At 44.2% G+C, this 21,013-nt stretch overlaps 1 protein-coding gene across 1 annotated transcript in view; it reads right to left on the bottom strand.

The window, feature by feature from the left end:
- The window catches only part of LOC144143213 (venom metalloproteinase antarease TserMP_A-like), a 37,868-nt gene that overhangs the window by 15,849 nt on the left and 1,006 nt on the right, over positions 1-21,013 (bottom strand). Inside the window, exons 2-8 of the mRNA XM_077675002.1 lie at positions 9,869-10,032; positions 9,682-9,771; positions 9,043-9,172; positions 7,784-7,791; positions 4,140-4,214; positions 3,927-4,060; positions 3,659-3,708 (exon numbers count right to left, since the gene is read on the bottom strand). Of these exons, the coding sequence (XP_077531128.1) occupies positions 3,659-3,708; positions 3,927-4,060; positions 4,140-4,214; positions 7,784-7,791; positions 9,043-9,172; positions 9,682-9,771; positions 9,869-10,032 (651 nt within the window). The remainder of the gene's footprint in view (positions 1-3,658; positions 3,709-3,926; positions 4,061-4,139; positions 4,215-7,783; positions 7,792-9,042; positions 9,173-9,681; positions 9,772-9,868; positions 10,033-21,013) is intronic.

Consider the following 21,013-nt stretch of genomic DNA (forward strand, 5'->3'; position numbering starts at 1 on the left):
TGGGACCCTGCAGTAGAATATCTAACAAATGCAATAGAATCTGTTCAAAATCGTAGTGTACGTTTTATTCTTGCTAACTACTCTCGGACGGCTAGTGTAACATCTATGAGGACTACCTTAAACCTCCCTCTCCTCTCACACCGCAGGAAACTAGCACGATTAGTTCTACTCCACAAAATTTACTATTACAATCCGGAATTAAGAAGTCAACTTTTCTCTGCACCTTCTTACATATCGTCTCGAACTGATCGCCTGCATAAATTATTCGTTCCACAGTGCCGCTCGAATTTATTTTTCTACTCATTTATCCCAAAAACCACCACTGTATGGAACCACCTGCCCGGCTCAATTGCTAGTATAACCGATTTGTCTGCATTTAAAAATGCTATAGAAAAACACTTTAGCTAATCCACGTTTTTGTTGTTTTCTTTTTCTTTGATTTTTCCTGTTTTTGATACCCTTTCCTGTGTTTGCATTATGTATCAACTCCACTCCCTTCTGTAACGCCTTCGGGCCTTGAAGGTACAATAAATGAAAAAAAAAAAAACAGCAGCTGGCGCGCGCATGCGTCGTAGTCAGCCCGTTCGCTCCATCGCGGTCTCGGCGTAACAGGTGCGTGATAGCAGTGCGGTGGGGCGTGGAAGAGCGCGCGCTGCTTGCGCGTGCGCGCTCTCCCCCCCGTACTGCTCTCCCTCTACTGCGCGCGCTGCAAATATAGCGGCTAGCGGTCGCTCGTGTTTCATTCACTGCGTTGCTCCTTCCTTCCTTGGTTGACGCTCGTGCCCACGTTTACTCGTGTCTGCTACTGAACACTGCCTTCAATCAGTACTGAGGACCCAATGCTCTGCATTTACTCGTGTTCCCCTCGCGGGAAGGCGCGGGAATTTTTCTTCTTTCAGGCTTCATAAAATAAATACCGCCTTATCGCCCGGATAAACGATGCAAATTTTGTTTATTTAACACAGTCTACGCAGTGCAAGGAAAAACAGTAGCTTGATAAATTCGCTTCAGTTTCCTTCGTTAGCGTTGTGGCTTCTGGTTTTTGTGGCTGCTTTCATTTCGACACTATTTTGTTTGCAACGTCAAAACTGCAACACCCGTCGCAACAGGCAGTTGGCCGCATGGCGGTAAAATGGCGTTTTATTTTAACATCATAAAGTCTTGGCTGCACTTGCGCAGACGGAAACCAATGACCTAAATACAACACGAAACAAAGCCTTCTAACTGTAAGAACCCACGCTGCACACCAGTCCTCGGACACGTGCTTCTGTTTATGTGCGAGTGAAATTAGCGTGACCGGCGTTTCGCTTTTACCCTCGCGCACAACAGGACGTGGTGGCGCTGGCAATTTTTTACAACAGGCATGCATGCGCGCCATTAGGGGGGGGCTCTTTTTTTCCAGACGCAGCTGCGGACGACTGCTGCACCGAACACCACACCCGCGAAGCAGGAGCCACGGACGGGATCCGGCCACACTAGGGCCATGAGCAAAGACCGCCGTATACTAGGGTGTCTCATCTGTGGCAGCGCTCTAACGCCGCGCAAGCTGAGCCGTGGGTGCTGCTGTGGACGGCGCCTGTCTTCACGCCGCCGCTGGGGCAGCCAATGCCAGCCGTGAATGCGCCGCCGCCGATACTTCGGGTAGGACCACCTGGTCTTCGAAGATCCCCCCTGGCGCCGGTTTTTAACCGTCAGGCATCTATTGTTGTGTTCGGCGAGTGAACCGCTTCATTTTTGAACCACTACTTCAGCGTATGCCCCTTGCCGGGCATACGCTGAAGTATGCCCCTTACCACTGAATTATGCCCCATACGCTGAAGTATGCCTCTTGCCGGGCATACTACTTCAGCGTATGCCTATGCCCAAGACTGCTGTTAAGAACTGCGCCACGGCGAAATTTGCGTAATTAGAAAGAACTGGCCCCTTGAAGTCGTCACACGAATTTATTTTAAACGCACAGGCCTTAGGCTTGTTTTTCGAATAGCGTGTAAACTAGCGGCTTTATGGACGCAATGGTGATCATGATTACTGAAATAAAATTTAAAGTTCCGGAAACAAAGCATCACGCTGTTTACGAGTTCTGATTGTGCGACCAAATGTATAGTTCGGGAATATTTCTGAGGTGTCCTTGTTACTTTTTACATTTTTCTGCCTTTGCGCTTTCTCCAGGATTTCTGTCCCCTCGCGCGGAAACCAAAGTAGGCTAAAAACTGTTTGGTACACCTGCCCTTGTTTTTCTCTCCTAAAGACCTTTGTTCCCTTCCGTCAACAAGTAGCTACACTATGAACGCGTATCATGGCTTGTGGAATGTTACTCTGAATGAAAAACTCACGTCTGAGCACCTTAGAGAATTTTGGTTTGACAGCACAGTGATAATTCAGTCGGTGTGCTCGTGGGCATGTACAGTCAAAAGCTTTATGACAGTAAACACGGGAGCGCGTGCCGCTCAGTACATGCAGAGTTATCTAGCGATGAGATGACAAACTTTCATACTTCGTACATTAGGCGGATACACTCCCCAAAAACGGTTAACTGTGCTGTTGTCTGCTGCGCTAACTACGTTAGATATCTGGAAACAATTACAGAGAATACTTGTGCCGATGAGGGGCTTTTCATCAAGCGCGGAACCCAGCGAACGCATTAAACCGCTTGCTTTTCACTGCCCGATTGGGTGATAAAAAATGCGTCATCTTCTGTGACGTAACTAATGCAGCAGGCAGCCGTGCTATAAAGCGGTTTCAGGGAGTGCGGCCCTTAAGCGCACAAACTGCGACAGAGTGCCAGCCTCTCACCAGAGCGCTCTGCATCTATTGAGAGGTGCGCGCTACCGTGCTTACTGTCATAAAGCTTTCTACTGTACACAGTTGGCATGGTGGACTATTTGCTTTGCTTAAATGGTATGAATTGATAGCAACTCGCGTCATAGGCCAACACAACTACGTAAAAGCTCAAAGACCTCCCATATTTTGTTCTCACGCGTTTGCATATCGTTGAATCGTTTGAATCGTTTGAATCGTTGAATCGTTTGCAAACTTCGATTGATTGATTGTGGGGTTTAACGCGCCGACGCAACGCAGGCGATGAGGCGCACCGTAGTGGAGGGCTCCGGATTAATTTTGACCACCTGGGGATCTTTATCGTGCGCCGAAATCTCGTACACACGGGCGTTTTTGCTTTTCGCCTCCATCAGAAAAGCAGCCGCCGTGGCCGGGAATCGAACCCGCGACCTCGTGCTCAGCAGCGCAACGCCTTAGCCACTGAGCCACCGCGGCGGGTCGTTTACAAACTTCAACAATGTTTTTTTTCTAACAACTTAGTTCTAATCCCTTTGCGCTACTTTGAGCTTTCTTTGCATCCAGTGGTTGCCGTAAAAGGCTGCATATTTTCAAGATTGCTATAGGGTCTTTGCCTCATCTCGCCACTTTTAAATACCGGAATTCTGCAACACAGCAAGACACGCCTTCTCCATGTCCTACTTTCACCTGTTCTATTGGTATCGGCCCCTACATCTCAACCGCAATAAAGCTTAGAACAGTGGAAACATTCTTCGAACGAGAAAGCTTGAAAACAGCTTTCGACCGTTAGCTAGGCTTACATTGGTTTTTGGAACCCCTTGGGTGTGAATGTGCAAAGAAACTACTTTTTGCCACTGCTTACCTCCGGTCCACGTCTGCAGCGTTCCGTGCTCATAAAATGTGAGGTCTTCGCTGAAACATTCACAGAATAGTGAGAGCAATATAAATTTATGCTATTTACATGAAATATTGAATGCACAGCAATATAAAACAAAACAGTACGAATGTGAAAAACGTGTATAAAGAATGCAAGTGTGGCTTTCTAATACTTTTTTGGTTTTTACTTATGATACCAGAAGCACTTGATGCAATGCGTTAGCACAGTTGTCAGATTTCAACACAATACTAACCCAGTAATTAAAAACATCAGGTCAGCCCTTTTGTACACGTCCTTGTTTTTATAATAGTTATTAAAAGCCGCCAAAGTTTCTTCGTCCAAAGCTTTTTCTGGGCGTCCTTTTGGTCTCACAATATATCGATTTTCCTATGCAATAAATGTATAATATTAGAGACTTAAGAACAACGCCAAACAGTAGGCATGCATGAGGAAAAGGCTTTCTTACTGTTTTAGACATGGTTATTCCCACGAGTCGCAGCCTAATGCGGGGCTGTCGGAGGCTCTTGTACCGCAGGTTGCACTTGAAAGAAGTAAGCGTGTGTAAGAAATTATTATTAGGCACTTTTTCTTGTGTGCAAAATTATTGACATCCTGCGCACTTCATACTGACCTTGAGAAGGTGTACGCCGTCAAGGCTAATTGTGTGTTGCTAACCAAGGCGATATAGATTATGTTACGGCGAACACAAATAAACAATAGTTTACAATATTATAAAGAAGTAACTGTGATGCTTTACATATGACAAGTATTGTAATGGTAATGGTAATGTAATGGTAATAAAAGGTAGTGTGGCACTGTTTTGAAACTTTCCGATGTCAGGAAATACGTAATTAGTACTCGTTACGATTCCTTGTGCGGGTGATCTTGCGTTTAACACTGGGTGTATTATCAATCTGTGGAGATGCTTTAGAGTGTCACGCCTCACATTAGTATTTTTTAGAACATGAATAAAAACTATTGATTTCAAAACATGTGGTCCGTGAGCATCATAGTGCAGAAAACATCAACTGGATGGCTACAGAGCAGCCAAACTGACGTCAAAGCGGAACGTAATTTACTGGGTACGCCGTTAATGGCGCATTCTCTCTATGTTAAGCTATTAAAAGCAGTGTACTAGAGAAACACCAGCAAAGGAGGAAATGCTAGTCACTTTGATGCGAGAATTTGCATATTGCCCTCTTGTCTTATTGGACAGTTCGTTGTTTTATTTCAGTTGTCAGCATCATTAGCCCATTCGTGTTCAAATTCCTAGGCAGGCTTCTCCAATGCTACTCATCAACTCTTATAGACGCCTGCGTCTTCCCTATAACGACACACGGACGTGGCATCTTCATGTAGTGTTTCTGATACTACATGAAGATGCCACGAAATCAGCTGGCCTTCCTGCTAATTAACTCTATATACTAGTAAATATAAAATGAAATCTTATAACGGTTTTGTTCTGTAAAGTTGTTACAGAATTGCTGGGCTAGTAGAAACAAGTAGACCATGCTTCCTTAAAAAAAACGCAACAATACGCATAATGGTCTTGCAAGACCATTATGCGTATTGTTGCGTTTTTTTTTTAAGGAAGCATGGTGCTGAAGGAATTAGCCCATGCTGTAGAGAGGTGGAAAAGGCAACACTTGTTATACCTGAAACATGCGTGGAAAGTGGCTGGATGAAAATAACAAAAAAAGAACATGACGTTTGCAATTCAAGTTATGTAATTAAATTCCTGTGATTATTGCGCGAAAATGTAGCCAAGACGTCCTTGGTTACCACGCCATTGATTATTTGGATGTAACTTTTATGCTTTTGCGGGCTTTCTGATCTTGCCAGACGCCAAGATTGTCTGACTTCCAGTTTCGTACCTGGTGTTTACGTGGATGTCAGTGGTACTGTGGTTCACTACATACAAAGAGGTGTGGCTAGGAGGATTCAAGGACGCAATGCCATAGCATTTGACGTAAGAATGATAGAGTATTTGATGGGCAGGTAGCAGAGTGTGTTAACTAAGAAAGCATACTGAACATTAAAAGTCTTAAAACTAAAAGCAAAGCACTGCTTTTGCAGCTTGGCACTAAAGTTCCCGATGTAATCAAGTTTACATCATTGCCGTTCTTTTTGTGGAGAGTTCTTTTTATTGACGTGTGCATTGCTATCATATGCACCCTGCTAAATCTCACTTCCTTGTGTGTGCGCTCTTGCTGTGCATAGAACAAACATTTACATAATTATATCTGCCCTTTAAAAAGGGCACCGACAATTGAACTTATGATTGGAAGGAACCCATCCGGTTTCACCAGCAAAATGTCATTCCATAACAGTCAATAGCTCCAGAACGTCTTAAGAGGCGAAGCGATTTCAAATACACGTTATTATATTGATTTACGTATCAACGTAACCAACACATACCTAAATCCGGCATTTATAAAAGCAAACCGTTTTCACCGTAAGTTTACATTAATGCACTCTTAAAAACCTCATGAACACAGTATTGCGGTTTATGTGTATTGGACATACTTATAAACCATTTTTGCTTACCGCATTGAAGAAAACTGCGAAGTAATACGTAAGTTCCGCTTCGTCGAATCCGAAAGCTTTGGAATACAAATAGTCAGCCACAACGTGAATTTCCGCGTATAGAGTGCGTCCTGAGCTTCTTTCCTCTGGGAAGCAAACATATCGTTGTAAAAACAGTTTTGTAAAAATTATACGTATTCAATAATTATTGTAGCGAAATAGCTATAAATAAGCGAAATATTGTCAAAATGTCAGGTGTCTGCTAAATAGGTAAAATGTGTACATAAAATACATTTGCCGCAAACGATATGGCAGAGGAATGCAAACAGTTGCCATTCAAGGTCAAGCAACAGGTTCTTGGTGGTCGCTTGCGTGACGCTAAAGAAGGATTACAGCTTCAACTAGTACGTAGCGATTTACACTAATTTTACAAGGGGTGGCAAGCCACACCTGCTAGTTGTTTCAGGAACGATTGCCTTTTGTCCAACTTGGCGGATTTACCTATTACAAGAAATTGTGTCTGTTCCGCTGCCCGATTCACTGAGTAGGGATCAATGTCACCAAAGTTGTTGGGCGTTACACCTCCGTTTGCCCTGTGTAGAAATTAGCAATAAAATGCCACGAAGTTCTGAACAAGAAGTATTTCAATTTGAATAAACTATCCTAGAAGCCAATGCAGCAGAAGAGGAAAGTCATTATTAGGCAGATTCCTTCACATACTTTTTCCTTTTTTCCACCTATAGCTCCTTCAACCTTACCCCAATAATATGAAAACTCATTCATGCTTAAACTATCACAGAAATAGATCACCTTTCATTTACCCTAGAAAAATTGCATGTGTTTTCAGAAGGCATTTCGTGTCATACCTGATTAATAGGTATAACATCGGACAGGGGACGCCAACAGCCCAGCCCCTGAGTGGCTTCGCCCCTAAAAAAGTGGACATTGTGGTTGGAGCAAGCCCTAGCCGGTGAGAAGGCGCTGAAAAATAGATGCATCAGTGCGGAAGAACGGCGGAAGATGGAACTGTTAAAAGGCGGCGCACTGAGTGTGGGGAAAGGCAACTGGATGCAGCAAAGGAAGGCAGGGTGCTTTGCATATGCAGTACAAGTCTTTTGAGAGGTGAGCGTAATAACGGGATGAATGGCATGATCCTGACCATAGGGAGCAAGAGGAGCGAACTTTGGAGGGTGCTCTCAAGGGCGCTGGTCAAGTCATAATAGGGGCGGCATCAAAAATTTAAAAGAAACTTTGGAGCAGTTCATCAGGAGCTTTCTGATGAGTGTGGGTGGGCGAAACAATTGTTGGGGGGAGCGCGGGATGCACTCTAGTGAGCTGCTGAACTCTTGACAGGCGCGGCGGCAAAGTTTAACAGCAACTGAAACTATGCGCCACCAGAATGTCCACATCCTCTTTCACCTACACCTGCTCAGGAAATGTTAAGGATCCCGCGTACGTTTGGCGGGTTGTGTATACATATTATAAAAGTCGCACCGAACGGTTGCTGTACTCTGCTAATTTTAACCAAGTCCTTTGAAGCGTAGGGAAAATATTTAATGCTGGAAGCTGAATTTATAACCTTACCTGTCCGGCTATGCCCACAACCAAAAGCTTTTTAGCAAAATGAATTTCCTGGGATGGCTTAGCTTATGGATCGAGGTAAACCGCATGCTTTCCGGCGAGTGCCAAGGTAAATAAAAATGGCGCGGATAACTTACTGTGTGAGGTTAAGCAATGTAAAAAGACCTTACACTTACCGGGTATTTCTTGTATATTCTCAATATCGATTCGTGGTAAGCCTGAAATGGTGCGGTACATTTTTAAGTCCCAACAAATTATACAAGCAGGCTTATAGAGGAAAAACTTATATAGCGTGGGGTATACTTCGTTTGTATAGTTATTTAAAAACGAAGATTTACTTTTCTGATCCTATTGTGCTCCTTTTGTAATCGAATAGGAATGTGCCGACTGTAGAACATGACGCCATTTATTCTTTTGCGTTGGCTTGCTGTTTAATAATCCTTAAAAATGAAAAAAAAAAAACGTACTTCTCCGCTTGCGTGGCTAAATGGGATGGCGCGAGAGCGAGCACGTATGGGTGTCTCCAAGGTTCTCTGACAATGGAAATTTTGAGTTGTTTGTATTGTATAGTGTTTCAGTGTAGGGGTGATTCGCGCGCAGGGCTCCATATATTGTGTGCCTGCATATGTTGCGGCGTTTTCTGTCCTGCCGGACACTCGAGAAATTAATTTCCAAAATTGTGCATTCCCGCAAATTGCAGTACGTAATTTTCAATGATGACGCCTTATAAGTCATTTTATTTTGTAATCGGGAACGGGGAGGTCGTAGCGGAGGGTCAAAGCAGGAAAATCAGAAAAGCGCGCTTCTCAAGCGAAATTGCCCTGGCGGTGCCTGCAAACCAATTCTTCAACGCTTGTGTTTGTTCCCGTCGTTTAGACACCAGCCTGAAGACGCTGGTTGAGAGTACGACCTTAAATTCCGCCTGTTGTGGCGTTGGTGTGCGCCACAGTCCCCGTGCCCAGGCAGACAGGCTAGTGGAATGGATATGCATTTGGGGCACCATGCAGAGCGCTTGGGCGAGCTGCGTACAACGAAAGATTGTGATGTAGAGTCTCAAGGTTAGCCAGTTTCCTGCGGTTTAATGAGAAGACGCCTTCGTGACAATTCAACAGGATAGTCGCGTGCGTGGGTGTCTTGGGGAAGGCCCAAAATTGTACGTTATGGTAGGTTATACGGGGATCATTTACAGTGTGTCGCCCCACAAAAGCGTGATTTTTTGCACAACAAATAAGCACTGTTAGCACAACAAATAAAGCCCTTACTGTAGTCAAGGCGTGAGTGGTTGTGTTTTGGAAGTTCCACGGAGTACAACTGGTGAGGAACAGCTCCGTCGATCGAGCGAGCCATTTGTGGCATGGGCTTGATTCGTAGCGTGTCGCTTACTATTCCTTCCTGCAAATTTGAAAGAAGACCAGAAGTAACGTACAGACTGTTTTGCATTTTTTAAAAAAGCGAAGAATATGAGCAGTTTCACATACAACAAATAACAACGCTGCGACAGTAAACATTCGCGAAAATATATATATACGAGAGTAAATAAGGACATTGTACAAATTATAATGCTTCGTGGATGTCATATGCCGTAATTTCGGTGGTGGTTTAGGTTATGGGGCTTTATTTAAGCGACACAATTATGCACAGAAAAAAAACATTGCAGCAAAGAAGGTTAAAATAATTTAATTTATGGTTTCTCATGTAGCAATTAACCATTGCGAAACAAGGTATTACACAATATTTTGGGGCGAACCATTAGGAAGTCATACAGACAACTCGGTTCCCTACTTCTTAGAACAGGACTACCGCTACTTCGGTTTAATACTATTTTGTTAATTGGTGAAGCTCGTCTAGTTGTATCTCAGATTGCCACATGCCTTTATTAGTAAAAATGACAGAGTACTCACAACATTAACACCATCTTCTGTATGGAATAGCACTGAAGCCATGTTTTCATCGTCGTGATACAAGTTTCTTTCATAATCTTCTTGTTTCATCTAATTGAAAATAAGAAAATGCGCCATGTTCTGAGCATTCGATGATCATATATGCTCTGTGTCGGTCTATTGTATGGACCAGTTTAAGGCCACTCACATAGTAGTGAACTTCTTCACCGTTTTCTTCTGATATGAAGAGGAAGTCACCACTAAAAATTTCACTTTTCTGGAGCTTCAGTGTTATGTCCTTATTAATGCTTAATAACTTCTCTCCGTTAGCTCCTCTTGCTTCTAGAATGCTCGGGTATACAATAACGTGGTCTGCGTAGAAAAAGTTGGAACATTTTGTTTAGTACTGAGTGCAACGAATACCTTACGACAACTACACATAGTCCCTTGCAAAAAACTCTGCGCAGTGCGTTTGGTTTCACAAATCAAAGCTCTCATGAAAAAAAAAAACTTTTACTATTGTAGCACAAGACCTGGAAATTCTTTTTTCAGGAATCCGAGATGGCGCCGCCGATTGGAACGCCATTTGGAGGTCCGGATGATTGATCTATAACGTCTTTTTAAACCAGAAAATAGATTTTAGAAAGATGTAAAAACCATATTTTGAAATAAAATATTTATTCAATAGACACACAAACAAAAGGCTGCAATATCTCGCATCTATTCGTTATGTACGTCGGGATCAATTTGAAGGTGATCACGGGAGCACCAATTAGTGGGCCTTTCAACTTACACAGCGGCTGTTTTCAGAACTTCGGATGTACAGGTAGCAGTGCCTTCTTCCCCTCATTGGCTTTTGCATGATACAACCCTGATACAAGTCGTGACATGGCGCAGCTGCTTGTTTATTTGCCACCCGAGCGATCACGTTCAAATTGATTCCGACTACGCTGCGATTGTCCTTGAGCCGATACGTCCTCCGCGCTGTTACGTGAAAGTTTTTGTTGCGCATTTGAGACGTAAACTACATATATATTGGGCAATTCTACATGTGAAAAATGAGACTGGAAAGTGAGAATCCAAAAAGCTGCCAAGTAATACATTCTTGGATGAAATGAGACATGAAATAAATATACGCTTTGGTCACAGATATTGCCGTGATCTATACCCTGTGATTAGTTTATTGGTGTGTTTTGTTGCCAGCGGCTGGCCGCGCCCAGCCGTCTTATCTATGTTAGAAGTGAGGCGCGCGTTTCCGTCTTTTGTAGCGTGAGCTACACTGGACGAGGTTGAGAAGTTTCGTGTTGCTTCTGGAGAGCCGTGCTGCGCATACGCGAGGAGCAGTGACGTCACACGGCGCACAGAACGTTGCTCGCTGCCCGGCATCTCTCACCCCCTTTCTCCCCCTCCCGCGCCCATTGTCTTCGTCGACCTCCTTTCCCCACGTGCCGGCCCGGTCCACGTAATGATCAAGCGAGGGGTGGCCGGGTGTGCAAGCGATGACTCGTGCGTCGTAGCAAAAGCGAGTGCGCCTTGGAACCAGCTCAGCTCTAGGGCGATTCGTGGCGCTGCGCCGGAGCCGCTTGATAAATATTTGTTTGTCACGTAATGCGTATACCCTGTGGGTGTCATTGAAGCAGCAGCAGTCATGCTAATCGAGCTAATCTTAGACAACCAGGAAAGCTAAGAATAACCTGCTGAACCTTACCTCACGACACGTATATCCTGGCATAGCAGAGCTAACCCACAGCTAATTTTTTTCTTTGGTATGCCGCACCGGCTATTTAATTTGATAGAACAGTGTGTCACCTATCGTCACTAGAATAGAATGTTCGCCTTTTATCTCGAATGTTCGAGATCTATTCGATGGTTTAGAATGATTAACGCCAACGGATAATTGGTCGGAAGGGTAACACCGCGGCATTTGATTCGCTGACACGCTTCCCTGCACGTCATTTTGTTGACTGCTCCTTCACCGCTTGTGTACGTTTTTAGTTGTTATAAGAGCACCACTTCGCTGCAATAAAGTTTTGTTTTTTCAAGAAGATGTACATCGCCCTTGCTGTCATGAGAATATATTTGGTGTTTTATTTATATTAATGCTTAAACGGTACCTGTATTGAACAAACAAAAATCAAACGTCCCTTCCCCAACCCATCTGGGAGATGTGCTGTGTACATAAACCCTATTCTCCCGATAAGCCGCCTTGCAAGGCCGACATGGTAGCCGCCGACATCAAGGTTTTCTCCCCGAACACGTTCTCATCAAACGCAGTCCAAATGAAATGGAAGCAACGCCAATGAAAAACCCTGCGCTCAGCAGTAATGAAGAAGCTTCGGAAACTTTTCCATACGGCACACCAATCTCAAATCACTTCGCTAAGGGACGTGATCCGGACAGCAGTTTAACATACTTTGCGGAATTCTACCCCGTCGTAAGCGGCCCGGGATACGACAGCTATAGGCTACGTCGCAGGCCCTGCGGTACAGCTGTCGACTATCGCCCTGCCCAACCCCTGTGGTCGAAACCCCGATTCCGAGAAGCACTGAAGTATGGCGTACCCCGACCGTCGTCCGATGTGCAAACACTGCGAAGATGACCACATTTACCTCTTTGCCTCTACAAAAAAATTACGCCCATCTTCCCGCGAGGGAACCCTGGTGTGATGCGACGCATCGGGGGGTTCGTTTGGAGGGACGCTGATATTGGATTGTGTCACACCACTCACTGAAGGGACCGTCGCTTCCATCACGTCTTCATCAAAAGAATCAAGTCAAGCACGCAGTCGTCAAGCAAAGTGACGCGAAGTCGAACGAGAGCGAGCGCTGACTGAACCGCGGCAGCGCGAAACCCGCTTTATATTCACAGCGCGCCTCAAGGAAAGGAGACAATGGAGGAGAGTCGCGCATGCGCACACTTGCGCGACAGGAGCGGAACGAAGCGAGCGAAGCGCGCGGACACAGTTGTTGTTTATAATGAGATGGAGTGAAGGCGTTGCGCGCACAGCTGTCGGAGAGAAGACGGGAAGAGAGTTGCGCATTCGCAGCTGGCGTGCGGACGCCGGACTACGCCGACGCAGGAGGGACATGCCTCAGAGAAAGAGATGCTTCGCATCGAAAAAAAAACTCGGCCTCCGTGGTTTCTGCGTCGACGCACTGCGCCCAATGTCCATGAAATGACTGAGTGAGATCGACGAGTACCTGTCTCAGACCTGTCGCGGCCCTCCCCGCTTCGAACGTTCGCCTTCGCCCTTTCTATATGTTTGAAAGACCAGCCGCACCAAAGCTCACTTAACACTTGGAAGATATCACAGCTGACGAAGGGGAAACTGAAAGCAGCTGCTTGTGGACCAAAGGTCGCAAAGCCCTCCTACGACATATCGACGCACCTAATACCCTGACATACGACGCGGCCACAGCCCGACGCCCCAACCTAACCCTAACGTGGCCCCGCAACACGACGACAGCCACACGGGTTGATGCCTACCTAACGTGAGCAAGCCCGCAATTACCACGACTACAACAACGACGGCGCTTAGCCACCCACCATCAGCGCGAACCGGCTGTGATACGACGCCCCGACGGACCGGACACTAGAAAACGACTACTTCTAAGATGCAGCTATGCATCGACGGCCTCGACGTAGTCGCGCAATAAATGTACCGCCACCAGCAGGTCGCACGGGATAATTCGGTTGTTGTTGCTAGATTAGGTCTAGCGCTGCGGGTCCACCGTGTACTTCGCTTAGAAATCGGCGATCAAGCATGTCACAACTTTTAGATGCAACGCATCTCATGCTCGCCCCTCTGTCTTTCCTGCGTCTGTCCGGCGTTGTCCGCACAGCTGCGCCTCTCCTCCTCTCCTCTCTCCGATAGCTAACACTCTCTCCAAAACAGCTGTGGGTTGGCGCAGCGCGCTCTCACTCCGTTGCTCAGCGCCGGTGGCCGGCGCTGCGCGCGCTGCGCATGTGCAGTACTCTCTCTCTCCGTGCTCTCCTCTCCTTCGGGCGCTATGAATATAAAGCGGAATACCGCGTCCGACGGTCTCAGTCGACGGTCGTCCGAATTACGCTGGCACTCTTCGCAGTACTCGACGGTTGCTTGATGCAATCGTCGAGCCCCTAACTGTGCACTTTACGGACCACAAGGCACTCATTCTCGACTGCAATAAAAACCGTACCTGAGCATACGTGTACTGCATTTGCATTGCATGGTGAAAATGTAAAATTACGCCTCCCTCCCCTTCGCGTGAGAATCCCTGCTATAGGCGTAATCAATACGATGGAAAACGCCAATGGAACCCCCCATGAGATTCGTTGCATCAAACCAGGGTTCCCGCGAGGGGAGGTGGGCGTAATTTTTTACAGCAGTCTTATTAGCCATTTTTGGGATGTTCCGTCAATTCCGTGTGATTTACGAACCAAATAAGAAACATGCCGCGAAACATGTTGTATGGAAGACGTGGCGGACGACCGCGACGCACTGCGGACGTGCGACGCATTCTTAGTGAACCATGTTGGCGGTTAACGATTTCATTCAACGAAAAGCAACGCCCTACCATACTAGAAACGATAAAGCAATAATAAATTCATTACGTCAATTCGTAAGCAAGGTTATGTTTAGAGTACTTGGCGTTTGAGTCGTACCACGGAAATGTTTCTTCAGCTCGATTAACAGAAATAATTTTATACAGCAGGCGGCGTTGGAGGCAGATTTTTGAACAAGGATTTACATTGGCGTTGGAGCTCATTTAAGTGTACGGGCAGGAAAAGTGCCCAAGCCGCACAACCAGTTTTGCGCACTTGCATGCACAAACTTCGATTTAAGCAGAGCCCCTACAATTACCACATTTACAATTAACATAGACTCGTCCCTGTTTGTGATAATTCTACTTTCATAAAAAAATTCACCTTGATATATTTACTCAAACAGAGACCTCAGCCATATGAATAAATGGTAATATATTGCTTCTGGGAATATTTGAACAGGTTTAAATTTCTTACGCATGTTTGGTCTCATATCGAAGCTTAGGTCAACACCGATGCTTTTGAGGAGCTCACAAAATTAATAAAGTCAAGACTTCGGCAGCTTCTTCATTCTAGTTCCTTCGCAGTAACGGGGGGTAAATTGGCTAAAGCATTCCAAAGTTAAATTCGCCGGTGCCGTACTAAGAACTTCGCCGTGGCCAATTCAGCTGTTTGGGAGAAGTATTGATGTCTTGAAGGAAGGAATACCTTGGACGCGTTCTCCTTATTGCCCCGGCCTGCTCAACATCGTGCTGTTATGTAGGTTCAGAGCCACATAGTCTTCCATAACGCCGCTTCTAGCAGTGACCCCCACCCCCACTTTTCTGTGCCGCTGACCCTATGCGGAGGAGTATTCAGGGTTTAAAACCGTGGCACCCAGTACGCTCCCTTCGTCGTTCGTACATCGTAGTCGAATATCCGGGTAATATACCAGTTAGGACATATTTGGAGTCACGGCAACCCAAGTCGACAGATTCTTTGCGTCCGATGGTAAAGGATAACAAGGTGGTTCTAAATATTTCACAAAACGTAACGTACGAATATCTGCTTGCAGTTCTAGTTGAGCACCCGCGGTAACTCTGCGCACGCACGGAACTTGCGGGGGCGCGAGTGCGCATGCTCAAAACGCAAGCCGGATCATCGCGGTTTGCGTGCGCCCGTCCGTTTGAGCTTCTTGCGTTAGGCGTTTTGCTTGCGTTGTGTGTCATACGCGACGCCCACCACACATATCTGTGGTCTCGGTCTGCCGCGAAACAAAAGTAGCGTTTCCCCAAAGCTGGCTTACGGCTTCTTCTGGCTAAGTTTACGTCTTGCGCTGGCTTACAACCCTATGTTTCGTTTGCCAATTTGGGATTTATCGGTGCTGCGGGACCACAAAGCGCACAATTTGACGCTACTGGTTATCTTTGCACCAACTTCTGTGTGCGGTCAACTAAAACTGGTTCTTCGAGAGAACTTCGCTGCGCGCGCTGCGCTTGCGTTACGTGCGTCCGCAAGTCTGCGTGCGCTCAACTAAAACTGTCTTGTAACTCATCGTGAAAGGACGGTAGAAATTAAATTGATGCTTTCGCGCACACAGGGTCTATTTTCCTCGCAAAAAACAAGAACGGTTGCTACTCCGCATTGCCATTTACAACTTATCGGGTTCTCACCCAACGTTCCTTTGTGCGTGGCTCTGAGGATAGTGTACGCCATTACTCTGCGTTTTATTAAAATAAAAATAAACAAGGGTATTGGTTACACAAGCATTTTCTCTGCGTATACGTAATAAGGCTCTTGCTCTTCGCGGGGAAGAAATCAGTGATCGTAGATGTAACCGTATAAAAAAACAAGGAACCCAGAGGGTCAGCTGCTCAGATTTTCGTTGAAGCCAAGCTTTACTATCAAAAAACATTTCCTGCTTTGAAAATAACGCAAAATATAAAGATGTCTCGAAGCACAGGTTTATTTAGAAAACTGAAGAAAAATTTCCGTAGTTATTGTAAGTTTTTATAGCGCTATTTGACTTTCCTTTAGTAAGGCGATATAATTTCAATTGGTTGCAATTGGTAGAAAAGCAACCAGAAATTAAAGACAGTATCGCGACAGGGGCTAACAGTATTGCATATAGCAAAAGTTTTTTGTGTTGTTTTATCGTTTTAATCTTAGCTATCTTCCTCACCTTTGTTCCTAATAATTATTTTTCGTTCGTAATGATTTCGTTCCTTCGTTTTTAATGATTTTTCCCGAACATCCACATTCGTCATATCTACAGCGGCGCAGTCAAAATTGGCTTATCAACGATTGCGGACAGTACAACTTCAGCACTACGGAATATATATACTTGTGCTTGTTTTAATATTCTGTATGCTTTCCAAAATCCTTTTCAGGACTCTGCTTAGACGATTGTGAGACTGGTTTTAGGAAGCGAAGCGAATAATTGAAAAGCATTTTGTGTATTTTTGTACATGCACAATATATTTTTTGATGCAGCTACTGTTTTTTAAACAGCTATTGAGGTTCAACCATTCATGAGAAACTTTACTACTCAAGGTAATACAATCATGGCGTTTAGGTAGTTTTCTATGCATGGTGGTTGCAGGTTTATGAGAACAAAATTGGTTTTGTTCTCATCACAAAACGTTTAGCAAAAAGGAGTGTTCAGTTTTCATTGTTTAGGGACAATAGATGAAGCCACATCTAAGCGAGTAATAAAATGAATATGCCTAGAAAGTTGTAAATATTCAATAGTTACATCAATCCCTAATGCTTACAACGCCCTTGTGTAGAATTAGTGTTTCATAACATTTCACAAGAAATTGGGACGTCTGGTACTTAATTCCTTCTTCTTATTGCACATGTGTAAATTGTGGTTTTATAAACGTTCTATGAATAACCAATACCACCTCTTCAGCGTTTGTTCGACCTGTATTTTTGGTAATCGAAAGGCGTATGAGTGCATCGCAAGGGCGGAAGAAAGCCATTTATCGATTGTTTAAATGATACCTGCCTTTTATGCTTGATGCATAAGAAATACCGCAGAGTATGAAGAGTAGAAGAACCGTTGCGATCATATTCCTTCTGTGAGGTTGCTGGCGCCGCTGTGCCGCCTAATTTCTATTTTGTACAACAGTAGCAGAACAGCGAAATATAAAGCGTTTTGTTTTTTGTAAAGATCGGAGTTACCTTTGAGATGCACTTAGGTGCACTTTCTTGTGCATTTTTTCACTTATCCTTGTTTTTCAGTGTACGTGGGTTTCAAACGAATGAAAACTTTTTTTTGAGAACCTGTGGTGAGCTTCCAGTGCTAATATTTTTTTGAATGTATCAAGGCTGTGAGTAGTATAAAATGTTTTTACCGTTCACTAAATTTTAACGAGAATGTCAGAGGGCCATAATAAATGCCGAGTAATGTTTTACTATTTCCTGCGTCAAGTCCTGGTCATCCAGAAATACTGAAACATATGACTTCTTCTTGACCTCTAGCTGTACTTGGCCATTTACCTCAACCATGGTAGAAAAGACCTTTATTCGGCCGAAGCTACAGGGTGCGCTTGTCGACCGCCTGGGCGACCAGTCTGCGCTGTTCTTCTTCCACTTCAGAGCCAAGCCAGTCCCTCAACAGTGATCTTAAATTTAGAGTATCATTGTCGGGCGGTAGCACTGCGTTAAAGTTCCGACTGGAAACTTTTCGGGCTACGCTTCGAGCTATTAAAAGGTTTTATTACCTCCTCCAATGGGCTGAGCTACTATCCTGTTATTTACAGCCAGAGTTTAAAAAGTATACAGCGTGGTTCTTTTTGTTGAAATTACACAAAATGTTTTTGTACCCCTTGCAAGGTGATCTTTCATTCATTGGAAAGACTGCAAGTGTGCCGCTATTTATAAACATTATTCTGCTCATTTTTTATAAGTATTTATGTAGCAACACCGAGAGTTGATGTTGCCTAAAGAAAAATATAAGGACTTTCTCAAAAGTAGTAAATTACATGTTCTTCCTAAAAAATACACTTTGTTTTGTTGCCCAACAAAGAAATGCCCAGTTTCATAAATTATCAACGTAATGTTCATAAATTTTAAAACATCATGTCGCGTCTGTTCAGAGAAACCACGCTGCCTGCTTTTAAGAGCCGTTAGAGTGCGTTTGCAAAATTTTCACAATCCAAAAGGCGTATATCTACCTCGGACGTTGTCCACGTCTTCTATACCGTGATCTAAGACCGAACCACAGAATTATCGCTGTCTTTCGTAAGAGAAAATATATAAATTTCCACTTAAATCTTTTTTCTGGTTCTCATGTTCCCTGACAAGATAGCGCCATTTTTGTGCCGATGTGTGGCCTTAGAAGCTGTATTACTTTTTTTAGCGATGTCAAGTTTGGTTAAAGCAGGCACATCATTTTAAAGTTGCATAACAAAGAGGTAAATGAAAACAACAAGAGAATTTTGGTGCACCTAAGCCCTCAAGATATTGAGGTGATTGCGAACTTATTAGCGTTGTGATGTAGAACAAATATGCTAGTGCTGTTCCCCTTGCTACATTCCACAGGTGACGTTGATGTAGACGTTGTAGAGTACACGCCGCACGCACCGCAACAATGAAATTTGCAGCACATGTGTTGCATGAACGGTTGAGCATTTTTCCATATCCGGAATGGCGTGGTTCGTAGAGTGGCACGTCCAGATTGGTACGATTAGGTCCTTTTACACAATATTTAAATTTCCTTTTTGATATTTGTGTTCTTTCCGCCACGTTCAGTTACTACGACTAAAACGTTCGATCAATCGCAATTCATAGCACCTTGTAGACACTATCGCAGGGACATGATTTTCTAGGGAAGTAATGGATTTATGTGTAATGAAAGGAATCATAAAGACAAAACACAAGTTTGGTTCATTCAAAAAATTGCCTCGTTAGAATCATACTGACACCACGTTTACCGTAAATGTCGCTCAAAAAAGCTATATAATTAGGAAAAAACGGAATGGCCATGCGACTCACTCGCTCACTTCCCGCAACAGGGCCTATGATGCCATTCCAGCCTGCTCTGCGATTGGCGGAGGCGGAAAAAAGCAAACGCAAATTAGGCTGAGCTTATAAGCTTGCAGAACGAGCTATTTGTGCGTAAATTTAGGCCACATTCTTTTTCAAGCAGTACGAATCGTGGGACAAGCAGTGGACGTACAAATCTCCTGCAACCTCCAATATGATGCTGTTTAAAAGAGCAGATACCGTTGTCATCCTGGAACATTGTTTGTTCTTCAAGCAATAGTGAAAAATGGCATTACAAAAGGAACTGAAAGTGTTCGTTCGAGTTTCAAGGTGGACATTCGGAAATATACTACTCGAACCAAAACTCCGCTAATTTTGGTATACTGTAGTCCTCAAATCCTATGTGACCACCAAAAAATCTTTACGGGCACAGTTTTGGACGTATTAACACTAAATGCATTTGCCTAGGGACGTGGGAGAAAACGAAAACGTAACACCTAAAACCCACAAAGCTGGTGGAACCAATATGCTCTGAATGAAATTAAGCTTTCGCGGAATCAACAAATAGCGTTAGATGGAGGCCAACCCCAAGATGTTTGTGTTTGAAGATTGAAACAAAATTCAACTCCACTTGTTACATATCGCAGCACAAGCTGGAGTTTATATAAGACATCGCTGAGCAAAATTAAACGGAACACGCCTAACGCCCCGTAAACTACGTCTATTAAGTTTGAGGGAGAGGCGGAATACGAAAACAGGCATTGTGCTTGTGGCATGGGCACACACTGTTGGCCTGTCTTTGTCAACGACCGTTTCTACTATATTCTTCAACTCAATGTAGAATTTCTAAGCTTGCTTGTGAGATTTTAAATGTGCATTTATAAGGTTGTGGCAGGCCAGAAAACGTATGTTGCGAATCAACAGGATTGGGACGAAACCGCATTGCATTGCTTTTGGTTCTGTGCAGCGCGCGTTTATTAAACCCTTCCAACGAGATACGCGTTGCAAATAAAGCGTTTCAGAGTTCCTACAATCTGCAAGCCGTTATTAATGACTGGTTTAAGTTAAGGCATTTTTTGACAGGCACCCAGACTACTTCAGAAATGAGACTTTGCACGTAAGAAATAGAATGTTTCGGCACCGCTTGTACACCTTATTGAAACTATGGGTCCAGAGGCCCAGCCATAATCGCTGTCCTTCAAAAAAATCAAAACTGCAAATAATTTATGTGTCTAGTTATTTTGGGAGCTGAAAGCAAATTGGGACAAACGTTTACAATGTGAAATAGTCTCCTAATGCCAGTATCCTTCACATGATTGCAATGATTGCGAAAGAATAGCTGTTTTTATTTGTCTACCCACACAACCTTCTAGCTGAAAAGCGCAATATATTTGCAAGTAGCAGAACTCAATAATAATGCGGGGAAACATATTTCTCAACTTACCATTACAAATAGAAGCTACGCCAATGTATAGAAAGTGTCAGATTGGTTCTATAAGAACGATGATACCAGAATTGGGCAGCTGGCGTCCGTTAGAACAGAATTAGTATGGGAACGTGGCGGCACCTGTTTGGCAATGTTAGTGACGTGTATACTATGATCGACTGAATCCATCAATGCACTTCAGTAAATGAAGGGTACTGTAACTGGCGAAAAACGTGGCATCACAACAGGGTGTTCCAAATCAATTAATAAATACACCTTGTCTAGTATTACACAGGAAAGATGGATCCTGCCTTTGTGGTTACGACCGGAATCTTGTTGCATAGTTAACATCGTAAGAATAATGGACACGTGTTTATTTGCAGCTGAGGAAGAACAGAAGAGAGTGGTCGCCGTTGCGCTTGTCGTTGATAA

The sequence above is a fragment of the Haemaphysalis longicornis genome, unplaced genomic scaffold (genome assembly GCF_048455015.1).
Source record: "Haemaphysalis longicornis isolate Haplotype H1 unplaced genomic scaffold, Haemaphysalis longicornis Haplotype H1 scaffold_6, whole genome shotgun sequence".
Classification (NCBI taxonomy): Eukaryota; Metazoa; Arthropoda; class Arachnida; order Ixodida; family Ixodidae; genus Haemaphysalis; species Haemaphysalis longicornis.